This window comes from Rhinoderma darwinii, chromosome 1 (assembly GCF_050947455.1).
Source record: "Rhinoderma darwinii isolate aRhiDar2 chromosome 1, aRhiDar2.hap1, whole genome shotgun sequence".
NCBI classification, from domain to species: Eukaryota; Metazoa; Chordata; class Amphibia; order Anura; family Rhinodermatidae; genus Rhinoderma; species Rhinoderma darwinii.
This window is the reverse complement of record NC_134687.1, coordinates 445,496,659-445,518,474: the sequence shown is the minus strand read 5'-3', so window position 1 is coordinate 445,518,474 and position 21,816 is coordinate 445,496,659. Positions and strand designations below refer to the sequence as shown.

Sequence of the window (21,816 nt, the reverse complement as noted above, 5' to 3'; positions counted from 1 at the left end):
CAACAAGTAAAAATAAAAAATGCTTTAAAACAATAATTTCTTAAAAATAGTATTTCCCCTTAAATAAAATAACATAAATTTACCAATTTCCGTTTTTTGTGTGAAGTAATCTTGGTCTCATATGCATTGTTGATGGAAGTACACATGTCAGCTATAGCGTTCATAGGAGTTGTGATTTTGTTACACACAGATCCTTAATGCCCGAGAAAGTGCCACACATTTAGTCTGTGTAAGTGTCCAGATGGAAAAATGCTGAATTACACGGTATTAGTCTAGGACACTAATAAATTATCAGTACGCTCTGTTGCCCCTATGGGGGCATTATATGCGGGCCTCACTCAATAGCTATTTAAAGGGAATGTGTCACCTATTGTTTTAATTAATTTTTTTATGTTAAACATGTTTTTTAAGAATTGTTGGTGTTTTTTTAAATTTTCTGTGTATATAAAAAAAAAATCTTAAAATCTTGCAATTTTCACACTGGCCACTGAGCATCATAATAGACTGACACTTCCTGTTCTGCAAAGATCACAGGTTCCTATAGTCCATGTGGCTGCTGTAAAGCATATCTTTAAATGCTGTTAACAGCAGCTCAGGCGAGATGGCTGCCCCATGATCATGTACAGAAAATAGAATAAAAAAAATCTACAATCAAAAAATAGGTGATACATCCCCTTTAACTTAAGAGATCTCTTGCATTGCTTTCAGTTAAAAAAATGAACTGGCCCCTGATAGGGTGTTTGTCAAGGGCCACCGTTACATAAATACTATGATGTAATTCTTCAGCAACAATTTTCAAGCACATTGGCGCGTCTTTGAACATCTTTAGTGAATTGGGGCCGATTAATCCTGATGAAAGGCAACACTATGGGGTTAAGTTAAATATTAAGGGTCAAACTATGCACATTCCAGTCTGGTCACCAATTAAAGGAACTTTCCAGAACACCAGAATATGTTTCTACATGTTCACAGGGATGCCACTCCCAACAGCACATGATTCTATGGTTATATTAGTAATACTTGGTTGCACACAATTCATGAAGAGAACTTAGTGGATGGGTATGCTCCAGAACCCTGGGCACTACTATGAGCATGCCACCGTATTATATGCAATGATTTACCCGTTAAGCTGCATGGCTCTCCCCACTCAGACCTAAGCAGACGTCCTCAGTCAGTCTTATCAATTTGGCAGAGCGCTCATGAAGAATATTACCCAATCATAGAAATAACTGTGGGGCAGTTGGGTCACCGATGCACAGTGCGCTCTATAACCTCCCCTCCTCCTCTATCCCCCTTCTGAGGAATAGTGCAGGGAGGGAAGCGGAAGTTGAATACAATAAGCATATCATGTCCAGCTTCCTGTCAGAGACAGGAGACATCACTGGAGTCTGGCGAGGTAAGTAAACCAGAGCGCCTCCTACCTTAGACCACCAGGGAAAGTAGCATTAGGGCTTGTCCACATGTAGCGAAATTGCTGCGTGTTTTCCGTACGCAGCAGAATACAGTAGCCGAAAAAGTGCGTGAGATTTAACAAATCTCATCCACACGCTGTGTAAAATTTCCGACCAGAAATTGACCTGCGGTGCGTATTTTTCGTATCGCAGCATGGCAATTTCTGCTACGGAAAGAGAACTGAATTGCTGCGTTTTTCAGAGATGTCACCATCTCCCAGCATTGAGAAAAACGCAGCACATTCCGCACCATTTTCTGCAGTAAAAAACTCAGGAAATGGTGCGTTTTTTTCCACAGCGGAATGTCTGCTACTTTCAAAGGAATAGCTGCAGAAATTTTTCTGCAGAAATTCCGTTACGTATGGACAAGCCCTTATTCCCTCTCCTATCCTAAACCACCAGGGAAAACGGCATTAGGCACTTTACTGATATAAACCACCATGGAAGCTGACATTAAGGCCTCATGCCCACGCCTGTAGCCATGTACACATCCCGTGATTGCGGCACGGACGGCCACGGAGTGTCATCTGTGGGCCGTCTGCAATCACGGACAGTGCACACAGAAGGTGTGCATTTATTTCAATGGGACCGGACAACAATTGCGGACTGTAAAATGACTTGTCCTGAGTTTTTGCGGTCCACAATTGTGGCCCCCACATGGTCCGTGTAAACCACGGTCGTGTGAATAGGCCCATAGAAACGAATGGGTCCACCATTCATCCGTACTTTTGCAGATGAATTGTGGATGCAAAAACACATTCATGTGCATGGGGCCTAAGGCCTCATGCACACGAACGTGTTTCTGCATCCGCAATTCATCCGCAAAAATGTGGATGAATTGCGGACCCATTCGTTTCTATGGGCCTATTCACACGACCATGGTTTCCACGGTCCGTGCATTGGCCAGTAGCCCAGACCGTAAAAAAATAGGACATGTCATTATACAGTCCGGATTTGCGGTCCGGGCTAATTGAAATCAATGTGTGCACAGTCCGTGAATTGCGGATGACACTCCGCTGCCGTCCATGCTGTAATCACGGGCCGTGCACATGGCTACGGCCGTATGCATGAGGCCTTAGACTACTAGATAAGTTGGCATTAACCCCTTCAATACCCTTAACCTCTTCAGTACCCTAGACCACCAGAGATATTTCCATTGCCCCTTCACTCATAAACCACCAGTTAGGCAACACATTGGGCTGCCCTGATCTCGTTGTATGCGTTATTTATCTGTACTCTGTATAAAACTGCTTAGAGGGTAGAGGGTCTTGATCCCTAAGGCTGGATTCACACGAGGTCATTACGTCCGTAATTGACGGACGTATTTTGGCCGCAAGTCCCAGACCGAACACAGTGCAGGGAGCCGGGCTCCTAGCATCATACTAGCAACATGATTACAGTACGGGACAGTTGTCCGGCAGCGAGGCAGGGACTCCGGCGTCGTATATAACTATGATACTAGGAGCCCGCCTCCCTGCAGTGTGTTCGGTCCGGGACTTGCGGCCGAAATACGTCCGTCAATTACGGACGTAATGACCTCGTGTGAATCCAGCCTAACTGTCCCACTCACTAGCTACAAAGTCTTAGGCCGGATTCACACGAGTGTGTTCGGTTCGTGATATGTCGGCAGTATTTCCCGGACCGAACACACTGCAGGGAGCCGGGCTCCTAGCGTCATAGTTATCTATGATGCTAGGAGTTCCTGCCTCGCTGCGGAAAACTGTCCCGAAAAACTGTCCCGTAAAAAACTGTCCCTTGAAAACAGCTTCGTATTTTACAGCCGTTTTTACTTGATCGTGTGAACATAGCCTTAGAGGGAAAAGAAGGTATGAAAACTTCATATATTAATAGATTTTCACAGAATGGAGCCACAAGCCCCAGAAACAGCATACAATCTCATATGTGATATGTATGTAAAAGTAAATACCCTATTGCACAATTAAAATTGTAGCATAAAAGAGAAACGTAATAAATACACAAAGTACAATGTAAAAAAACAAAACAGTGTAATGCTTTTAGTTAACCTTTGCTTTTATTATTCACCATATCTTGTGGCTTTAACAATTCTGCTACCACTGGAATTTTTAATTGAACAACAAAGTTGTATTTTTAGGTATTAACCCCTTAATACCGAAGATATTTTAAACCTTAATGACCAAGCTCATTTTTTAAGTTTTTCCATCGTCTCATTCAAAGAGGTATAACTTTTTTATTTTTGCGTCGACATAGCTGTATAAGGACTTGTTTTTTGTGGGACAAGTTGTATTTTTTAATAGCACCCTATTAGGGTACATATAATTTATTGATTAAGGTTTATTAACCTTTTTGGTGGGGTAATAGAAAAAAACCTAAAAAGTCACCATTCTTTTTTGTGTCCTAAATTTACACCGTTTACCATGTGGCATAAATAACATAACAACGTTATTCAGCGGGTCGTTACAATTGCAGTGATATTCTGAAAAGTCACCTGAAAGGTAAGGTACTTCTTAATCTGCACGCATCACTATTTTTCTCGTCAAAATGACAACAACCTGATGGAATTTGATAGACCCCATTGCAAGTCAACACGGTCCATTGGGCACCAGTGTTATCCATCATAACATGGATCTGGCAGCACATTGTTGTGGCTTTCATTATGAACGTATTACTTGTGCACTACCAGCACTTCATGCCAATGCATTTTGTAGCGAAAGATGGCCACCAGACCCCAGCATAGTATTAAGTACGTAAACTTTTATTGAATTTTTTTTAATGGATTAAATTGAAAAACAGTCTGTATGTTACATGATATGTAATACGTGTTATACTTTAATACTTTTGTTCCAAGTGGGGAGTTATGCTGAATGTTTTGTAGACATTTTAATATGAAATATATCTAGGTACAGCATCAGTAGATCATGTTCCTCCTTAAATGGGTTGTCCAGTATTAGAAAAGGATGGCTACGTTCCAAAAACTGCACCACACATATCCACAGGTTGTGTGTGGTATTACAGCTCAGCCCCATTCACATCAATGAAGCTGAGCTGCAATACCAGACACAACACATGGACATGTGTGGTGCTGTATTTGGAAGAAAGAGCCATGTTCTTCTAGACCTGCACAACCACTGAAATCTAAAGAAAATGACTTTACTACATCCTACTACACATACTAAAACTGATGCACTGTGCTATGTCTACTGCAGAGCCTGAGAGGGAGGTGCATGACACAGGGTTTAAATTAAAAAATACCAGTCACACCCCCTCAGGCCTGTTGTAGATAACGTTTTGCTGGATTGCATCGCCTATTGCTTAAGATTCATAAAGCCCCTTAATGCCCCAATAATAATGCCAGTCATCCAGTGCCACCCAATAACAGTGTCAGGCACCCAGTGCTCCCCACAACAGTGCCAGACACACAGTGCTCCCAATAGTACCAGCTACACAATGTCACTCATTAGTGCTAGCCACTCATTACCCCCATTTATGCCAGGCACCCTGTGCCCCGCATTTCTGCCAGTCACGCAGTGCAACATCAGTACTTACCGCACTGTGCTCCGCATGACTCTGACATGGATGAAACATGTGAGCAGCCACCGGAGGACGCTTACACATGTACTGTCCATGCTGTTCTGTGCATCAGTTGGATGCGGCTGTCTTTTGACAGTTGTGCCTTTCTGAATTATCGGGACACACACAAGCATGTCTCTGTCTTGATGGTTGGAAGCTGCATAAAACGGCGTAGTGGTGGGTCCCGGGCTGCAGGTTGTGCACCCCTGCTTTAGACTTATAAACGGTTAGACCTTACTTTGTAAGAGTTACAGGACTTTGTCATTGTGTAGCTATTATTAAATGATAGGGACAAGCTGATGACTGTATGTATTGAAATTAGCTTTAAATAAATATTTTAGGATTTTTAAAATAAGAGCTAACATTACCCATCATACTTACGTTACCTAAACTGTTTTAACTGCAGATTTTAGAGATTGGATAGACCACAGTATGGATATACACAATATGTTGCAGTTCTACTCATAATATATTCATCTAGCCAGCATGAAGGATTGAAAAAGAAAGGGATAATCAAGATACTTTGTTACCTTAAATACAGGGGAGGAACACGTTGGAACCATGTTCTCATTAGCTTGTTGTACTTGTACTTGTCATTGTACTTAATTGGCCTAGTCAACTACTATATAAAAACAAATAAGCTACTTGCAAAATGTATTATAAAAAGTTTCCTACTAAGTACCGCTATGGTATGTTATCCAAATATTATAGATAGGTTGGGGTCAGTCCTTACTGATGTCAAGAATAAGGGGTGTACCCCAGCAGAGAAGTAGCAGTATTTGTATCTCTGAATGGAGAGTGAATGAACATGCATGACCACTTCTCTAATGGGAACAGAGACAGGGGGATTGGTTTGGCTCCGAGTAGCGATCAGACTCTCAATGATCAAACTCAATCTTAGGCCTGATTCACACGAACGTGTTAAACGTCCGTGGGACGGCCGTTGAAACAGCGGCCGTCCCACGGACCTATGTAATTCAATGTGGCCGTTCACACAGCCGTTGTTTCAACGGACCGTGTGAAGGAGCCGTGAGAAAATAGGACATGTACGTTCTTTTCACGCATCCCTCCATAGACTCTCATCTATGGGGAATGCGTGACATCGCGTCCCGCAGCGCTGAGCACGGATGCACCTCGGACGTGAAAAACTAGTTTTTCACGTCCGAGATGCGCAGCGCTCGTGTGAATCGGGCCTTAGTCTGATTTTTGAAGCAGAAAGCCTCGTTTTATGCTCCAGAATACACCTGAAATAAGTCTGCAAACGGTTTCCCATTGATTTCAATAGGAAATGCACTGTGCTGTTCACATGAGGCTTATTTTTACGCTGCTGAATTAAAAAAAAAACTTGTAAAAAGAAGCCACGTAAAAAGAAGTAGCATGCAGGGCCGGCCCCAAGTTTTTGTAGGCCATTGGGTGACTCAGGCTTAGTGGGCCACTTTACGGGGGAACTCACGGCGACAGTAAAATGGCAGAAAACGTCACTTTGTGCCCCCATATGGAAGTTAGGCCCTGTTTATGCCCCCATAAAGAAGTTAGGCCCCCAGTTTGTACCCCCATAAATTTAGCGCCCACTGCAGATAGTGCCATGCAGCCCCCTTCCCAGGTAGTGACACGCAGCTCCCCTCCCAGGTAGTGCCACAAAGCCCCTCCTCCCAGGTAGTGCCACACAGAATTGTCAACGCTCTAGCGGGGGATTCCGCTCCAGGAGGAGCCCCTGACATCACTGTCCATATATGGACAGTGTTGTCAGGTGCAACCTCAGAGCCATAGTCCCAGGCAGAGCGCTACTAGCACTCGGCCTGGGACTCCTGCTTTGCTCCTGACATCACTGTCCATATATGGATAGTAATGTCCAGAGAAGAGCTGAAGTCCCGGGCAGAGCGCTAGCAAAGGCTTTGGGGAAGACCCTGACATCACTGTCCATATATGGATAGTGATGTCAGGGGCAATACCAGAGCCAAAGCTAGCTCTACTGCGCTACTAGCACTCCGCCTGGGACACTGCTCTGCTCCTGACATCACTGTCCATATATGGACAGTGATGTCAGGGGCTTCCTCAGAGACAGAGTCCCGGACCAGAGCCGCTTCTAGCGCTCTGCCTGGGACTCCTTCTCTCCTCCTGGCATACTGTCCATATATGGACAGTCATCACTGTCCATATATGGGCAATGATGTGAGGGGCAACCCCAGAGCCGGAGTCCCGGGCAGAGCGCTAGCAAAGGCTCTGCCCCAGTACTCTGGCTCTGGGGAAGCCCCTGACATCACTGTCCATATATAGATAGTGATGTCAGGGGCAATACCAGAGCCAAAGTCTCAGGCAGAGGGCTACTAGCATTCCGCCTGGGACACTGCTCTGCTCCTGACATCACTGTCCATATATGGACAGTGATGTCAGGGGCTTCCCCAGAGACAGAGTCCTGGACCAGAGCCGCTTCTAGCGCTCTGCCTGGGACTCCTTCTCTCCTCCTGGCATACTGTCCATATATGGACAGTCATCACTGTCCATATATGGGCAATGATGTGAGGGGCAACCCCAGAGCCGGAGTCCCGGGCAGAGCGCTAGCAAAGGCTCTGCCCCAGTACTCTGGCTCTGGGGAAGCCCCTGACATCACTGTCCATATATAGATAGTGATGTCAGGGGCAATACCAGAGCCAAAGTCTCAGGCAGAGGGCTACTAGCATTCCGCCTGGGACACTGCTCTGCTCCTGACATCACTGTCCATATATGGACAGTGATGTCAGGGGCTTCCCCAGAGACAGAGTCCTGGACCAGAGCCGCTTCTAGCGCTCTGCCTGGGACTCCTTCTCTCCTCCTGGCATCACTGTCCATATATGGACAGTCATCACTGTCCATATATGGGCAGTGATGTGAGGGGCAACCCCAGAGCCGGAGTCCCGGGCAGAGCGCTATTAGCGCTCTGCCTGGGACTCCAGCTCTGCTCCTGACATCACTGTCCAGTGATGTCAGGGGCAACCACAGAGCCAAAGTCCCGGGCAGAGCGCTACTAGCACTCTGCCTGGGAGTCTGTAGTCTAGTAAATGGCAGAGTAGGGAGATACCTCCCTGCTCTGCCATAGCGTTGAATATCATCTGCATCCTAACTGCTCCGTGCTCCAGCATTTACTCTGCCGTGAGCGGCTCAGGGCAGGCAGGCGCGATGTAGTGACGTCATCGCCTGTCTGCGTCGAGTCACTGGAGGAGAAGGATCCTCCACCCGTCGTGGGAACGGGGATAGGTAAGTAATTATAGATGAAAGAAATGAAAATGCGTCACCCGTTTGCAAATCTTCTCAACTTTATTGTGTCACCTTGTCGAGGGTAAAAGCATTACAGGGAGGACAGCTAGTTGTAGGTTACAGCCTGTTTCGCGCTGGAGATCGCGCTTATTCTGACCCGGTAAGTAGGTAAGTAATTATGTTATTATTTTTCTATTAGGCACATATGGGGGCATTATACTGGGTAGGGAAGGGGGCTAATATGGTGGCTGCTATATGAACATTTTACTATATCGGGCGGCATTATACTGTATGGGGGCATTATACTGTGGGGAAAGCTATGGGGGGCATTATATTGTATGGAGGGCATTATACTGTGGGGACAGCTATGGGGGCATTATACTGTGGGACAACTATGTGGGGCATTATACTGTGGGGACAGCTATGGGGGCATTATACTGTAGAGGTAGCTATGGGGGCATTGTACTGTGGAGACAGGTATGGGGGCATTATACTGTATGGGGGCATTATACTGTGGGGACAGCTATGGATGGCATTATACTGTGGGGACAGCTATGGGGGCATTATACTGTATGGGGCATTATACTGTGGGGACAGCTATGGATGGCATTATACTGTGGGGACAGCTATGGGGGAATTATACTGTATGGGGGCATTATACTGTATGGGGGCATTATACTGTGGGGACAGCTATGGGGCATTATACTGTATGAAGCATTATAATGTGGGGACAGCTATGGGGTCATTATACTGTATGGGGGCATTATACTGTGGCGACAGCTATGGATGGCATTATACTGTGGGGACAGTTATGGGGGCATTATACTGTATGGGGCATTATACTGTGGGGACAGCTATGGATGGCATTATACTGTGGGGACAGCTATGGGGACATTATACTGTGGGGACAGCTATGGGGGCATTATACTGTATGGGGGCATTATACTGTGTGGACAGCTATGGGGGATTATACTGTGTGGGGGCAGCTATGGGAGGCATTATACTGTGTGGGGGCAGCTATGGGAGGCATTATACTGTATGGGGGCATTATACTGTGGGGACAGATATGGGGAATTATATTGTGGGGGCAGCTATGGGAGGCATTATACTATGTGGGGGCAGCTATGGGAGGCATTATACAGTGTGGGGGCAGCTATGGAGAGCATTATACTGTGTGGGGGCAGTATGGGGTCATTATACTGTATGGGGGCATTATACTGTGGGGACAGCTATGGATGGCATTATACTGTGGGGACAGCTATGGGGGCATTATACTGTATGGAGCATTATACTGTGGGGACAGCTATGGATGGCATTATACTGTGGGGACAGCTATGGGGGCATTATACTGTGGGGGTAGCCATGGGGGGCATTATATTGTGGGGGCAACTATGGGGGCTTTATACTGTGTGGGGGCAGCCATGGGAGGCATTATTCTGTGTGAGGGCAGCTATGGGAGGCATTATACTGTATGGGGGGCATTATACTGTGGGGGCAGCTATGGGAGGCATTATACTGTGTGGGGGCAGCTATGGGAGGCATTATACTGTGTGGGGGCAGCTATGGAGAGAATTATACTGTGTGGGGGCAGTATAGGGGGCATTATACTGTGTGGGGGCAGCTATGGGGGAATTATACTATGGGGCAGATATGGGGGTATTATGCTGCATAGGGGCAGCTATGGGAATTATGCTGTATGGGGGAATTTGTTTGGACATTTTACTGCATGGGGGCATCTGTGTGGGCATTATACTGCATGGGGCATCTGTGTGGGCATTATACTGTATGGGGCATCTGTGTGGGCATTATAATGTATGGTGGGAGGTATGGGGGCATTATACTGTGTGGGCTGATCCGGGTGTGTATGAGCGGAGATTGGTTGGGATTAGAGGCGTGGCTTAAAAGAAAGATGCGCGCCACATCGATTGTCCCTCTTTGTGATAATTGAAAGTATATCACAGTCTACAGGGGGGGCATTGTCCAGCCACTTCACCTACCATACCTTGTGTTTGGTGGGTGATAGCCTGACATGTGCTACCAACACATGTCATCATATGTTTGTGAGCTTTACCTGGGCTATCACATAAGTGACTCCCCTATCACTATTTCAAGTAAAGCACTTATATACATTTTATATATATACATCCATATCCTCGTTTCTTGCCATATATGTATTACATGCATATTATCATTTCAAATTTATGCTGTCTGGTTTCCATCTTCACACACTGTGGTCGCTATCATCTCTGTAACTTTTTTATGTAATAGTTTTTATGTATTTGTACACAATAAAATGTATACGTTTTAAAGTAACTAGTGGTATCTTGAAGGGGTTGTCTGGTTTAAAAAACGATTTTTAAATACCCTATTAGGGCTTTTTACGTTAATACAAGTTAGAGCAGAAAGGAGCGACAAAGAGTGTTTCTCATGGTGTCATTGCAACTTAATTGAACATTTGCAGCTGAATTTCTCCGCAGATCACAGCTCATTGCTACAGCAGCACATTCTGTGTTCAGCTTCTCAATGGGGACCCTTCCAACAAAAAGGGATTTCTATAGTGGAAAACTTTACCAATACCTCTCAACATTTGAAACCTTCTTCACTGGACTTTAATAAACCCTCGCTCCACCAAGGAAAATCCACAAACCCGCCAAGAATCACTCACTTTTGGGCATATTTGCATTTGCCCAGCCCCCAATGGTCTGTATTTCAGGACAATCCTGTAAAAAACTGGATGGTTGGGAGGTATGCCTTTACCTACTACTCCCACCCACCTTTACGGTCTGTAAAACAAATGTACTGACTTGAATCACTGCAGCTTAGAATAGTTAAATTTAAAAATATATATACGTATATATATATATATATATATATATATATATATATATTTATATATTAAATTATAATGACTTTCTTTAAAAAGGAGTGATTGAAATACAAAAGCACTGTGGGTTACAGTCATCCCTCTACAAATATCACTATGTAGTTTAATCCTAAAACAAAAAGCAAAGTGCCCTGCTCTGATGGCAGGAGAAGATCGCCTGGCCAACTAAGGCTTCAATCCTATTAAACTGCAGCCTTAGGTCAGGTTCAGAGCAGCTTTTTTTCTATATATAGACAGTCTTTAGACAGAGAATGTAGGAAGACTACTGGGTTCATATATATATATGTGTGTAGATACACTTAATCTCATTTTCTATATTTGCAGATGCAATAGATGAAACTGTCTTACACGAATACTAGGAACAACAATTCTCTTCTACAATTGCATTATTTTGTGAACTGATGCAGATGTCATAAATTCACCCAGGTCTCATTTATGGGAACATGGCTGACTTCATGAACAACAAGTTCATGCAGCATATCTTAGAAAATATACATTAATATTGACCTCAAAAAAATTATTCTACATGATACTTAAAGAGGTATTCCCATCTTGGACATTTGTGACAGAGACAGGGATGGGGATCCCAGCTCTGGGACCTGCACCTATCTCTTGATCAGGGCCCCTAGAGCCCTGTCCTACCTTCTTCTGCTGTCGCTGGGCTCCATCTACTGACCTACGAGGTGGCAGGATTTTCCAAAAACAACCAAACACGTTTTGATACTCTGCTTCTGAAACTTCCATAAAAGTGAATGGGAGTTCCAAAAACAGTATAGCACAGTGAGCTACGCTGTTTCTGGAACTCGGGAGCTATGAAAACTGCATAGCTCACTGTGCTATGAAAGTTCCGGAAACAGCGTAGCAAAACGCGCTAAGCTGTTCCAGGAAATTCGGTATACCTCGTAACTCAGTAGCCAGAGAGCAGCGAAAGCAAGAGAAGGTATGGGGTCAAGGGGTCCCGTTCTTTCTAGGGAAAGGTGCCGATCCCAGAGGTGGTACCCGCATCGTTTGGACATTTACGGCACATTCTAAAGATATGCCATAAATGTCCGAGATGGGAAATACCCCTTTAACATTTAATTCCTCTTCAGTAAAAAAAATAGTTTAGTATATTTGCAGATCCTTTGCTATGCTGAATTAGCATTGATTTTAAATGATTTCATACTGTAATTTAGTAACGATTTTCAGAGCTCCCACAATTCACTGCTCTTCGGTAACAGGAATCCAGCAGAATGTGGAAATGTGCTTTTCTGTCTGACCTCCTAATAAAACATAATGTCATATAAGAGAGCCGGTCACTATGGCAGACCTACAGTACAGTATAGGTGTGATGCCCTAAGGCTGAGTTCACACGTTGCGGATTTGTCACAGATTTTGTTGCGGTTTTGACGCAGATCTCACCCTTTTGCATTGCAAAGTGTAAAATCTGCGCTGAAAATCTGCGTGAAATCCGCGACGTGTGAACTCAGCCTAACAGAGCTTTACTAGGGAATTGCATCCATTTAACACCCCAAGTGCCAAACAAGGGGGCTGAAAAGAAAGCTCTTACTGGATCTCTGGAGTCACATGTTGTATCATAGGATCCCTTTCACATGAGAACCTTATAAAACCAAGAGAAGCTTTAGTTTTGCAAAACATAAAAGTTTTTTTTTAGTATAAATTCACCTGTAGGAGTTTTAGATATTAATATATTTATTTAGTTACATTCACAATAGCAACTTCCACCGTGTGTTATAGTAATAAAGGTGACACTCACCCTATTAAGTTGTTCCAAAAGTCTTTGGTTCTGTTCTGACAGTTCTTGGACAGCGGAGGATTTCTCACGATCGGCCTCTTTGATGTGCACTTGCTGCTTCTCCAGCTCTTCCTGTAACTGCTTCACATCACTCTCCAGCTCAGAAACTCTCCCTTCCCATTCTCCTTCACGATTCTCAAACCTCCTTTTCAATTCATGCTTCTCCTGCTCCAGATGCTGAGAATACAAATACATTGAAATTAACTTTACTGGCAAAAATATGGACAAAAACTTTCAACTTTATCAGGGCAAGAGTTACACCTGAGGTCTGCAGAGTTTATTGAGTCATCTTTAAGGGGTTGTCACATCATAGACAACCCCTTTCATATGAGATCTGCCGTAGCGATCCACTGATTGCCTTGGCTCTGACTCCTGAGATCTTCTGCACTCATCTGTTTTTGTCAGGGGAAGTCGCTGTCAGCTGCTCATTTCTCCTGCAGTGGCCACTATAGGGAAAATGTAGTATTACATGTAGCTATTCAAATGAAAGGCCGTCCAAGTAAGGCTGTGTTCAAATATGCATCACAGATTCCGTCACCTTAGGCCCCCTTTGTATTCAATGGGGGTCTGTCGGGTGCCTCTGGTATGCGTAATCCAGTAAATCCGGCTATGCGATATAAACGAAAACCATGACGCAAGTGTGAACAGAGCCTAATACTTGAGGGGCTGCCAGCGTGAGAGGCTCCAATCAGAGAACCCCTCCAAGACGTCCATATACCCTAAAAGGGCATACGTAAAGGGGTTATTAAGATGAGACAACCACTTTAAGGTGATTTTATACTATGTGAATTTTTACTATATACTGTATCTACACATTTTATCCGGTTTGGTTTATTGTCTGCAGTTATAATGCTTTTTTTTTTGTGTAGCCACTAAATCTAGGCAAGGAAATAGTAGCTTTCGAATCACACACATTCCTTCAGCCAATTATTTCCACACCAGTTAATTCTGGATGGAGTACAAATTTTTGTTAACTAGCTCTGAACTTGACTGAATCTACAAAAGGTGACCCATTTAATGTTTAGTGTTTCAAACCGACACCGCCAAACTGCCTGCTGTATGACTGGCAACCCTAAGCCGGGCTTAATGAGGAGGGCATAACAGCTACAGTATATGCTACACAAATATGTCTTGGAAGATTGTATAGAGATGGCGCTCACTTCTGTCTGCAAGATGAACACACTTGATTTTCTCTTATTAATCTCCTTATACCCTCATTAAAAATAAATAGCTGTGCTCCGGTCAATCAGAGTATAATAAACACGGAACAGCTATTCCATACCTCTATTAATTGTACTGTCTCATTTATGGCAGTCTGCATTCTGCAGATCAATTCTCAAGCCAGCTTCTGGTTGCGAATGGAGCCATTTCAAAAGTAGGCACCTATTAAATGAATCACCATCTTCAGTATCTCTGTTTGAGGATAGTGAATGAGAACATTCTTGTTTACATTCAGAGACTAAGGCCCCATGCACACGAACGTGTTTTTGCGGCCGCAATTCCCCCGAAAATCCACGGGAGAATTGCGGCCCCATTCTTTTCTATGGGGCCATGCACACGACCGTAGTTTTTACAGTCCGTGCATGGCCCAGGAACCCGCACCGCAGAAAGAACGGGCATGTCCTATTACGGACATCTTCTGTGGTCCGGGCTCATTGAAAACAATGACGGCGGCCATGTGCATGTCGTACGATTTGCGGGCGGCCCGCGGCTGACAGTCCGCTGACAGTCCGCAGCCGCCCGACCCGAAAATCACGGCCGTGCACACGGCTACGGTCGTGTGCATGAGGCCTAAACGTTCATACAGAGCTCATACTTCTTACAACTGAAAATTTGCTAGAAAGTAGTCCCTTGTGAACCAAATACAACAGCATTCTAATCCAGGCTGTTTAGCATTGCCTATACTGGATACCAATGTAGGAAACGCTTATCTGTGAGAAGTATTTGTTTTCTTTACACTCTGTGAAAGTTAAAGGCTGTGTAAACCTTTGAAAGGCATTTTTTTTTAAATAAAAAGGTCAGTCAGTGTGATTGGTGCAACTTTATAATTAGTTTTTATAAAAAATTATGATTACTTTTTGAGATACAGCTGCATTGTATTCTCTATAAAGAGCAGCTGTATCGTTTGCTAAGACCTGAATCCGTCATTCCCACGAAACTGACAGGTTCAGTGTCAGCGGGTCCTGCATGTCTCTGACACGCAGGATCCACCTGTAATCGATCACATCTAAGTTCATAATTTAGATGTGATAAATTACAGGGGGATCCGCTTTCACTAAACCTATCAGTACTGCGGACCTGACGGATAAAGGATTTAGCGCACAATACAGCTGCTCTGTATACAGAATACAAAGCAGCTGTACCTCAAAAAGTTAAAATAATTTTTAGTAAAACCTAATAATTAAGTTGCACTGATCACACTGACTGACCATATATATATATATATATATATATATATATATATATATATATATATATATATATATATATATATATATATATATATATATATATATATATATATATATATATATATATAAAGCCTTTCAAAGGTTTAGATAGCCTTTAAAGAATTTTTTCATTCATAGACTGCAAGGTTAGATTTTGAAAATGGCGAGGGACAATCGTTATACAATGATTAAACCAGAAAACCCCCTTGAAGAACTGCTGTTATACAATGACCTCATATGTACGTGCGGGTTCAACAAAAGATGAAGGCCCTATATATACAGTACACTTCAAGGCAGCACAGTAAGGCCTAATTCATATGAGGGGAACCTACACAGAAAAAGTATAATGGGAAGATTTGTACCTCTGTTTTGGACACATTCCAGGTTTTGGCTTAGAAATACTGCTCAAAATATTGACAAATACTGCTGTGTGAATGAGGCCTAAAGAATGGGGAGGATAGTGTGTATACCGGGTTTAATTCAACGTTACTAAGGTGAATATACTGGGGTAGACATATCAACTGAATAAAACAGAAATGGACATTTCATTTATCTGAAATACATCCATGACCTGACAGTCTGAGGCATATTGTATGATTTTTATACTGGCATGTACATAATATCGGTATAATACGCATGTACCAGCACACGAGTACACAATGCACATGCAATACATATACAAACCACACATGCAGTTCATGTACACATCACATATGCATATCATACCAGACATACAAGTACATACATGTATCACACATGCAAAATATGTACTCACCACACATACAGTTCAAATCACACATGTAATGACACCATATATATGCAGTACAGATACATATCATGCATATAGTACACATACATATTCAGTGTATATCATGCATATAGTACATGTACATACCACACATACATAGGAGATTCATGCCACACATGCAGTACATGTATTCACCACACATGTAGAACATGTACATACCAATAGATTACATATACAGTTCACAGGGCACATACAGAATGTATAGACATTACATATGTAGTTCATACCACACAAGCATACAGTATGAGTACTTTTAATATATGCCGTACAGGTAGGCATTACATATGCAGTTTATAAGACATGTACATCACACATGCAGTACATAGCACATACATGTACACATAGGTGTACCAGCCCTGACCTCCAGCCGCTCCGTCAGCTCCCTCTGCATCTCCTCATAGCGCCGGCTCATGTCTTGGTTCCTCTCCAGCAGAGCTTTCCCCAGCCGGGCCGCCAGCATCAGATCCCTCTCCTTCTGCCGAATGACCGAGAGCAGAGCTGGGTCCTCCCCGGAGCCCTCGTCCTCTGGGTCCCCCTCTCCTTCTGCAGCCATTAGTACTAACTCTTCGTCCAGCTCCAGCAGCCCCGGCTCCGGCTGATCAGGCCGCTCTGGGGAGGACGTAGAACGGCGGCTGACAGGGAGCTCCATAGGGCGCTGTCCGGGCGGCTGGTGCTGAAGCTGGGAGCCGCGGTCAGAACGTTGGGTGCAGCCTATCCCTAGATCTTCCCTGTATGCTATTGACCGGGCAGCAGGTCACTGGAGCAGGATTATACACTGCCCAGTTACACCCCCAGTGCTCCAAGCAGGAACGTCACGCTGGATTGTCACTGTACAGCGCTGTAGCCTATGTGGGTGCTATAGAAAAGAACAGGTAATGCAATGCCGGTGCACGGCCTGGCAGGGCTCACATCCCCTCACTATATACCCCAAACGGGGCCCAGACACTATCTAGGTACAGGAACCCCGCAGCCTGCGATCAATACAGATTTCTCCCTAGGTAACTGACTTTACTAATACCGCACCCTCTGTTTAGTGCCAGTCTATGCCAACACTACTCGGCGCAGTGGAGTGTAATCACCCCAGCCCCCTCCCCCCGCACCCCGGATTCAGCCCGCTGTAATATCAGTAAGAGGGTGTCCGGCCCCGCAGGCCTCGGGCTGCGCTGCGCTCTACTTTCCCAACAGCGTTGCGCTCCCCCGCACCCATCTCTGCAAGAGCCTGGTAATGCGTGCGCAGCCCGTGACGTCCCCAGCACCTGTTCTCAGCCCAATGCTCATTGGCTGTGGAGGATTGCGCGATCAGCTGTGTGGAGATCCTGGCGTGTAGTGTGCGCGCCTCTAGCGGCCGCTGAGCGCCAGCAGTCACTGGACTCTAGGTCTCACACATTGCAGATGCATTCCTGGCACCCACTGCTAAACTTCTCATACGCCTATGTAGCAATTCCCGCTATGTATTTATTCATTTAGTCCATGTTACCTGTGAATACTTCAGCAGAATGCAGGTGTCTGTTGGGGCAGCCTGTATTCTGACTATAAGGGAGCAGACAGGGGCGTAACTAGGAAAGACTGGGCCCCATAGCAAACTTTTGACTGGGGCCCCCCCTCTGCTGGGAATCACACAACCCCCCCCCCCTTGTAGATAGTGCCTCCCTATAGATTCCACCACACAGCGCCCCCCTATAGATAGCACCATACACAGCCCCCTGCAGATAACGCCATACAGCCCCCCTGTAGATAACGCCATACAGACCCCCTCTGTAGATAACGCCATACAGCCCCCCCTGTAGATAACGCCATACAGCCCCCCCTGTAGATAACGCCATACAGAACCCCTCTGTAGATAACGCCATATAGCCCCCCCCCCCCCAAAAAAAACGGCCTATAGTTTGTCCTACAAAAGACATGCATCCCCTATCCACAGGATAGGGGATACATGTGTGATCGCTGGCAGCGATAAGGAGAACGGGGGACCGAAAGTCCCCCGAAGTTCTCCATGACTAACCTCGGACTTCCGGCGTCTGCGCAGTTCAATAAAAATGAAAGGAGCGCTAGTCACGCATGCGCACAAGCGCGACCGGCGCTCCATTCATTTCTACGGAGCTGCCGACACAGACCCCGGAAGTCTGAGGTTTGTCATGGAGAACTTAGGGGGGACTTTTGGTCCCCTGTTCTCCTCATCCCTGCCAGCGATCACACATGTATCCCCTATCCTGTGGATAGGGGATACATGTCTTATGTAGGAACAACCCCTTCAGTGGCGTCGCGCTGTAGCAGCTATAGCGGCTGCTAGCGGAGCCTGCGGCCATGGGAGGGGGCCGTGCCGGCGGGTGGCACGGGCCCCCTCATGCTGCAGGCTCTGTAGAAGTCGCTACGGCTGCTATAGCGGTAGTTACGCCACTGCGTATAGGTTTGTACGGCGGAAAACTACAGCTCCCAGCATGGCCTGAACAATGGTAAGGATATGCTGGGAGATGCGATTTCACAAAAAAAATCCTATCACCATCATCTCGCTGCAGATCATACAGTGACTACAATACTGATTAGAGGCAGAATAAACATTTACATTAAGTGACTCACCGGTGACGTCTCAGATTGTAGTTCTTTTCTTCTCCCTCCGGTTCAGACATCTATGATGGATTTCTCCCGGCCATGACCCATTTCTGCAGTTTTCCGTTCAGATGTCTTCAGCTTCTCACTTTTAAAACATTTCTGCTCCTATAAACAAAGTTAAAATTCTCAACACATCTAAATATAACTGTCACAAACACACAACATGCCCCCTGTAGATAGTGACCTACATAGAAGCCCCTATAGATAGTGCCCACATATGGACTCCAGAGCTGCAAGGCAATAGTGCTAACCACTGAGCCACCGTGCTGCCCTACATATAGCTTCCCCTATAGTTAGTGCTCCACGTATAGCCCACCTCTGTATATAGTGTCTCACATATAGCTCCCCCTGTATATAGTGTCCCACATATAGCCCACCCCTGTAGACTGTGCACTACATATAGCCACCCTGTTGCTAGTGCCCCACAGGTAACCCACCCCTGTATATAGTGTTCCACATATAGACCCCCCTGTATATAGTGCCCCACAGGTAACCCACCCCTGTATATAGTGTCCCACATATAGACCCCCCTGTATATAGTGGCCCACATATAGACCCCCCTGTATATAGTGGCCCACATATAGACCCCCACCTGTATATAGTGGCCCACATATAGAGCCCCCTGTATATAATGGCCCACATATAGAGCCCCCTGTATATAGTGGCCCCCACCCCCACATATAGACCCCCCTGTATATAATGGCCCACATATAGAGCCCCCTGTATATAATGGCCCACACAACCACATATAGACCCCCCTGTAGCTACTACCCCACATATAGACCCCCCTGTAGCTACTGCCCCACATATAGACCCCCCTGTAGCTACTGCCCCACATATAGACCCCCCTGTAGCTACTGCCCCACATATAGACCCCCTATATATAATAGCCCACATAAAGATGACCCCCCCCCCCCACTATAGATAATGCCATTCACATTTTTATGAGGGGAAAAAAAAAAACTTGACATACTCACATTCGCCGGTTCCCACGCTGTTCACTGGCGATGCAGACATGCTCTCTTCTGAGCATGTCTGCAGGAGCTGAACGAGCGTCCTCCAATGACGCCGATTGGCGGGGCAGAATGACTTGCCCCGCCAATCAGCACCTTCCAAGCATGGAAGCGGCGCGATGATGTCATCGCGCCGCTAGCCAATCAGTGTCATTGTAAGGCACTGGATGGTCAGGCACGGAACATGCCCGGCCATTCAGTGCTAATACATGTATTTGGCTGCCGCTAGCACTGGGGCCCCCTCCGGTGCTAGCGACACCTACAGGCATGAGAGGGCCTGTGTAAGGCTCGGCGTCGCGGGCCCCACAGTAGCGGCGCTACCGCTGTAGTAGCCATAACGGCTGCTAGCGGCGCCACCGGGCCCCCTCAAGCCCCGGGCCCCGTAGCAGCCGCCACTGCTGCTACCGCGGTAGTTACGCCACTGGGAGCAGACATAGCCTTTGGTAAAATGGTACCTGGGAGTTTGAATCCCCCTTCCTAAATTTATTATAGGAATACTTGCACACGACCATAATACACAACCTCATGCACACGACCATAATATTAATTTTTTTATCCGCAATTACGTATCCGTAATTGCGGATAAAATACTGACCCATTAATTTCTATCAGCCACGGACACCTACCTGTATATTTACGGAGCTAAACGAGATTTGGTCTCACTTGCCGGAATCTCACAAAAAGAGTCAGAAGTGTCAGGATTCTGAGTACACATGACGTCCAGGCTGGATGGTCATGTGTATTCATTATCAGGACACTGTAGTAATGTTAGGGCTTGTGTATGTAGCTGCACATAGTGATATAACTATATCGCTAGTGCAGTGTAAATGAATGGAGAGGAGTGCATGATGCCGATTGGTCAGCATCATGCACTCCTCTGTACAACGCCCACTTGGTCGAAAGTAAAAATACGCCCACTTGGGTATTAAGAAAGCTCATTAGCATAAACCAAAATCGCTCCTAACGTGAAAATAGATCGTTTTTTTAAATAAAAAGCATTACTGTCACCTACATTATAGCGCCAATCTCCTTATGTAGGAGATAGGCCACTTATAATGGGGTGACAGAGCCTCTTTAAATATAGTGCAGAGATATTCAGATGCAGCTCTCCTTGCCATATACACAGCACGTGTGAGCTGAGTCTAGTGGATGGCATCACATATTACAACCAATCCCCCAATTGGTGGCTGTGCAGTTGTGACGTGTAATGCTGCTGCATATATATCTGGGGTCCCAATAAAGTGGCGTGTTTTGAGCACTAAAAATAACTTATTATCTCTGCACTTAAGCTGCCGGTGCCTCGTTTCCATGCTACTATCACCTCTGCCCTGCACTCATCTTTTGGGACCGAGGTAAGGGTCCATTATTTGTGTTTGAAAGTGATTGTATATATGTTTGTGCATATTAATGCAAGTATTTATGTATTTAGTGTGTGTGCATACAGGTTTGACTTTAAATAGCCAGGCCCGTATATGCCACTAACTTTTTACCTGACCAGCAGGCGGTGAGGTCACTTACAGGACAGGGGGGCTATACCAGTGCTCTTCAGACAGAGTGTAAGACATGCCCTCTGTTCATGGATTGTACAGAACTGCTCACATGAGTAGCTGTAGCCAATCTGTCACGGTCACAGGGTATGTGGACCCACTAGGCCGCTCTGCCTTAGCTGAGAGGCAGCTGACCAGGTCACAGTCTATACGAAAGTCTATAGTAGTTAGTAAAACTTGGGTACCTGAACTAGTCCAGACAGTGGCTGTGGCTTCAGCACGGATGGATGTCGGTGCAGCAGGTAGCGCCAGACGTGGCGGGCAGTATCCGATATGGCAGAAGACACTGGACGTGGCAGAAGACACTGGACATGGCAGAAGACACGACGTGGCAACGACAGCAGGTGCAGTAGACACGACTCCGACACTAGTGGGCACAGGAACAAGAACAGTACAGGATACAGGAACAGGTAACAGGGCACGGCTAACGACTGGAACGGGAAACACTAAGGGACCATTTGCAAGACAGACTTGG

The 21,816-nt window shown here is 45.5% G+C and overlaps 1 protein-coding gene across 2 annotated transcripts in view; it reads right to left on the bottom strand.

The window, feature by feature from the left end:
* The window catches only part of BICDL1 (BICD family like cargo adaptor 1), a 100,103-nt gene extending 82,792 nt beyond the window's left edge, over positions 1-17,311 (bottom strand). The window contains exons 1-2 of one of the 2 annotated variants that reach the window (XR_012849638.1): positions 16,533-17,311; positions 12,875-13,090 (exon numbers count right to left, since the gene is read on the bottom strand). Coding sequence is in view for 1 of the 2 variants with exons in the window: in XM_075831144.1 (XP_075687259.1) it covers positions 12,875-13,090; positions 16,533-16,820 (504 nt within the window). In the remaining variant the exon portion in view is untranslated. The remainder of the gene's footprint in view (positions 1-12,874; positions 13,091-16,532) is intronic. The other variant, XM_075831144.1, reaches the window with a different exon arrangement.
* Positions 17,312-21,816: the final 4,505 nt, after the last annotated feature.